Raw genomic sequence first — 4634 nt, forward strand, 5'->3', positions numbered from 1 at the left:
CGGCCCAGTGATTGCGCCGATATTCCGGGTGCGATCCGGCCTAGTGATTGCACCGATATTCTGGGTGTGAAGTTCAAATCCTCCGAGCGTCTTCCTCATGCGGGTGTCTGTGTTCTATATCAGGAGTGTCACAGAACTCAATGACGGGAATTTATCCAAACTATGGAGTAGTCAGAATCTGGAACAGTTGCCGAAAATAGAAGCTGATTGGTTACTATGGGCACGAGATTCTGTCTGCTCCAGTTTGGAGACAACTTTTTCAATAATCGATTATGTCGATTAGTTGTTGCAGCCCTAATAAATTCCCCTTAGTAGCTGCTGAAAACATTAAATCGGACAGCCGCAAGTCACCCAGATTATTTCCCTTTTGTTCATGTGAGAAGATTTGCGCCACGTCCTCCTGATTTTAGATTGCTACGCAGTTTCCTTTTCAATGGCCGCGGCTCCTATTACCAGAATGGAAATGGCGGATCTCTCTGCGTCTTCCAAATCATTCATCGTTGGGTGTTGTGTGGTGTCACCACCTGGGCACGTGATGACTGCTAGAATGAAAGACTGTTGATCCGCGAATGATCGGTCCCTATATACTAATATATTAAAGCGGAACCGCCAGGGAGCGGTCGCCAAGACCTGCTAGGGAGCGGTCGCCAAGCCCTGCAAGGGAGCAACCGCCAAGCCCTGCAAGGGAGCAACCGCCAAGCCCTGCAAGGGAGCAACCGCCAAGCCCTGCAAGGGAGCAACCGCCAAGCCCTGCAAGGGAGCACCCCTTAACTCCTGCAAGAGAGCATCCGCCAAGCCCTGCGAGGGAGCATGCGCCCAGCCCTGCAAGGGAGCGGTCGCCCAGCCCTGCAAGGGAGCGCCCAATAACATCAGATGCATTCACAAACATAACGTCACTTCCATGGATCTTGAAATCGAATGTTAAAAGTAAAAACATTCCGGGAGACGGTCAGAGAGCGCAGACATACGGTCAGAGAGCGCAACATAAGAGTTGTTAGAGACATACTTCATAAGGCCCTCAGAGGCACATTACATGGGACTGCTAGAGACCACAGCTACTACAAGCCATTCAAACTCAATGCTTCCACATGTGTGCCCCATACAACCTCCCTCACACATTACTTGATATTTCTCCCAGCAAGACACATTATAAAATAAACTTCTGACTTGAATACTGTCTGCAGGGGCCCTGAGGACCAAAGGGCCGCAATTGGGGCACCAGGGGTGTATAGGGTCCCATAGCCCAGGGCCCTCACCCCCAGTCACGTGACTTGCATAGGCAGACCTACAGGACATTTAGCGGAATGTCACAGTACAGGGAAATTAGCTGCACTCACCAAGGCCAGGGAAGCTCCGTGCTCCCTCCACTTCTTCACCCGGACACCCCTCAGCCAAAACCTGTCCGTTCTTCCCCGCACTCCCAGAACAGCTCAACACGGGACCAACAACAATGCCGGCAGCCAATCAGCTCCCTTCTCCAAGCGACTGCCAACGCCGTCAGCCAATAGAGAGGAGACATGGGCGGGCTTTCCCCAGATGGAGGACACGAACGGCTAATCCAGATCGGACGTCATTGACGCTCCGGCCCGATGGCGGCCATCTTTGATTCTGGAAAACAAAATCCATCACCACGTAGCAATGGGCAGCAAAACAAGGGGCAATTCTGGCAGCTGACACGTTGTTTTTCAACATTAAAATATGTGAAAACGAATTGCTGTGAAAGTCAAACGCAGGAACATGAAAGGAAATTATAGGAGATAAAAAAAACAGGGCCTATCTGTATTGCACTCAGCAGTCTTGAATCTGTCCATGAAGCCCTTTCAAATAAGTTCTTTTAAAGCTACGAGGTTCCATGCACAGCCAATTTTAATTTGTATAGAGTTGTCACTGCCACTTTTAGTGCAAAAAAAAAAGGTCTCAAACTCTTCTTTTTTTTTCCACAAAGTATTTTAATTATAACCCCGCAAAGTATGTTACCAATTAATTTTTTAATTAACATTGGCTACAAGTGGCATTTTTACTGGTCGTGTTGGTATAATAGGAGCCAGGCAGCAACCCAAGAGATATTGCATATGTGTGAGGGATAACACAGAGTTACTGGGTAGTATGGAATTGCTTAAAGTGAAGATAAATGATATAGGAGTAACAGTAACGACCAATGAACTGATAGAGATGCTGCTGGGCTGACGCTGCAAACTAAAACACTGCAGGGGCAAGTTATGGTGAGCGTCGCGATAGCATAAAACAGAAGTGCAAGTCCTTGCCATGCTATCACTCACTATAACTGAACACTTGCAGTGTGAACGAACCCTTCAAGTGAAGTTTATGGTGCAAGTAGATGTAAATTTGTGTGAATGTCATTTTAAAGCCACGACCAACCTTTTTAAATCTGCAGCTTTCATTAAATTGGTTGATCCCGCCATGATGATCCTTCTTCAGGCACTTCCTGTGATGGGGGGGGGACAACTGTCTCCCCACTGTGCTCTTGCATTGTCACACTGTCACAGGCACCCCTGCCAGTGTCTACGGGCGGCCGTGCCAACACGCATTAGCAGGCATCGTCCAACGTTGTCACCAAGTGCAGCCAACACTGCAGTGGATGTAGACAGGAAGCGGCTGCAGTAGATCAGCAGCACCGAGGTGGAATATAGTATGACTAAGGACTCATTGCACATGGGGCCTGGGGCCGTAGAACATAAATGGCGGATTTATTTCTGCATCGGTATACACAGCAATGGACATACAACCCTGGATGCGGACAGTCTGCGTCTAGGGGCGTACGGCTTTACACATGTGCGGGTGCATGCACATAGCTGCATAAATGGGCGTACAGCCACTTATGCCCATTCACTACTATAGGTGGCCGTACGCAGCATCAGGGGCGAAAATGCGCCCTGCAGTGTACACTATACGGCCTTGTACGCCAGTGCGCATGAGGCCTAAGAGGTTGAAACAGTGGACCTTTAAATGAGAGGTCTTCATGTATTGAAATTCAAAAAAATTGCTCAATTTTATAAGGCATTTAATGCATGATATACCATAGTCCCACAACGCCCTAAACAAAGATGGCCGCCTAGGATGCAGAAGGCAATGACGTCTCCCCCCTCCTCTGTGTGTGTTGTCCTCACGTGACTCCTGCAGGTGCTGCTGGCTATTTGAGGCTGGGCAGAGCTCAGAGCTGGATGTGTATGGACAGTTCCCTGCTGCCAGGGAGCCGGAGGAAGCTGCAAGCAAGCTAAGTGGACTACGTTCCCCCCGTAGAAAGCATGCCGGATGCATCGCCGTTGCCTGAGGATTGTTAGTGATGATCGCTGGCAGGCAGTTGGCAAACTTGTCCGTGTTTGCAATGGGAATCTTCTTGCACAATTTATTTGCATTACCCCGAGAGTATTTTCCATTGGACGGCTAGCCGGTGTTGTGCTGATATACTGCATGCATGGATTATATTTTATTGCACCTCATGGCTCCTTTCGGAAACAGTTGGAGGATCTCATGCAGCTTGACGCAAGAAAAAGAGTGCTTTCGGGGCAAGATCCTCTGCATGTGTCATGATCTGGAGGAAGCTATGAAAATGGTCCCCTGTCATCTCATCTGAGGGGCCTCCTTGGCACTTTTTTGGGGGGTTCCTTGTGCTCTTCAGTGGAGGAGAGATGCCTGCAGAAGAGTGCAGGGCATTACTAGATGCTCTCAATAAGGTGACGGCATGCTACAGGCATCTGGTTCTCACCATAGGCGGGACTTCCGACTCCCAGAACCTCCGCGAGGAGCTGAAGAAGACCAGGCGGAAAGCCCAAGAGTTGGCGGTGGCTAACAGAAACAAACTGACCGGCACGCTCAAGGACGCCAGCCTGGTCAAGGAGGACAAAGCCGAGTTCGAGAGGCTATGGGTCATCTTCTCCACCTGCATGGACATCCTCGAGACCGACATGAGGAGGGCTCTGGAGCTCGGCCAGGAGTTCCCGCTGAACATCCCCAAAAAGCACCTCATACAGACTGGCATGAGCGGCGGCACGACCGGGGTGGCCGCCAGGGCCATGAGCGTCCAGAACATGAAGTACGAAGCCGAGCACAACATAGACATCATGGACCTCAAGGACCTGGAGAACGAGATCAACCAAGTCGGCGAGATGATGTACGAGATGGAGATGAAAGTCAGCGTGCCGCAGTGGACCGTGGAGGCCAAGCAGAACCCCGGCGCCGAGCTCAAGCTGGCCGCCGCCACCGGGTCTACCTCCCCGGGTACGGTCTCGACGGAGGATCGCAAGGCCATCTGCGACCTGAGCAAGCTCTTGGCCGCTATGATCTTCAGTGCCGTACTCCTCGTCGCTGTCATACTGGCCGTTTGCGTGGTCAAACTTTCATGAACTTTGTTCCCGGTGACCCCCCAAAGTACTTTTTATTTCTTTATTTTGTACGTTCTGCCAAACATTTCGGCGCTTCTTTTGGGAATGCTTCTCTCACGGGTCTCTCACCCAACAAACGATGGACCAGTTGGGTAAAATTTTAATGATTATCTTACTATATATCACTCGAAAACCACTCCTGCTCCAACACTAACCGTAAAAACATCCCAAGGCCTCCATTTATTACGGTCATCTGCACCAGGTACGTTTTGACATACTTACGGACCGGAA

The 4634-nt window shown here is 50.1% G+C and overlaps 1 protein-coding gene across 1 annotated transcript; it reads left to right on the forward strand.

Annotated features, from left to right (window-relative positions):
* The first annotated feature begins 3548 nt into the window (after positions 1–3548).
* On the forward strand, positions 3549–4544 carry RGS9BP (regulator of G-protein signaling 9 binding protein). Its single transcript, XM_018570012.1, has one exon. The coding sequence runs from the start codon at positions 3651–3653 to the stop codon at positions 4362–4364; it is 714 nt and encodes a 237-aa protein (XP_018425514.1). The 5' UTR covers positions 3549–3650; the 3' UTR covers positions 4365–4544.
* Positions 4545–4634: the final 90 nt, after the last annotated feature.

This window comes from Nanorana parkeri, unplaced genomic scaffold (assembly GCF_000935625.1).
Source record: "Nanorana parkeri isolate BGI_ZX_2015 unplaced genomic scaffold, ASM93562v1 scaffold1441, whole genome shotgun sequence".
NCBI classification, from domain to species: domain Eukaryota; kingdom Metazoa; phylum Chordata; class Amphibia; order Anura; family Dicroglossidae; genus Nanorana; species Nanorana parkeri.

Bases quoted from the DNA above. Each gene is read 5' to 3' on its own strand.
- RGS9BP (XM_018570012.1), top strand. From the start codon at position 3,651: ATGCCTGCAGAAGAGTGCAGGGCATTACTAGATGCTCTCAATAAGGTG.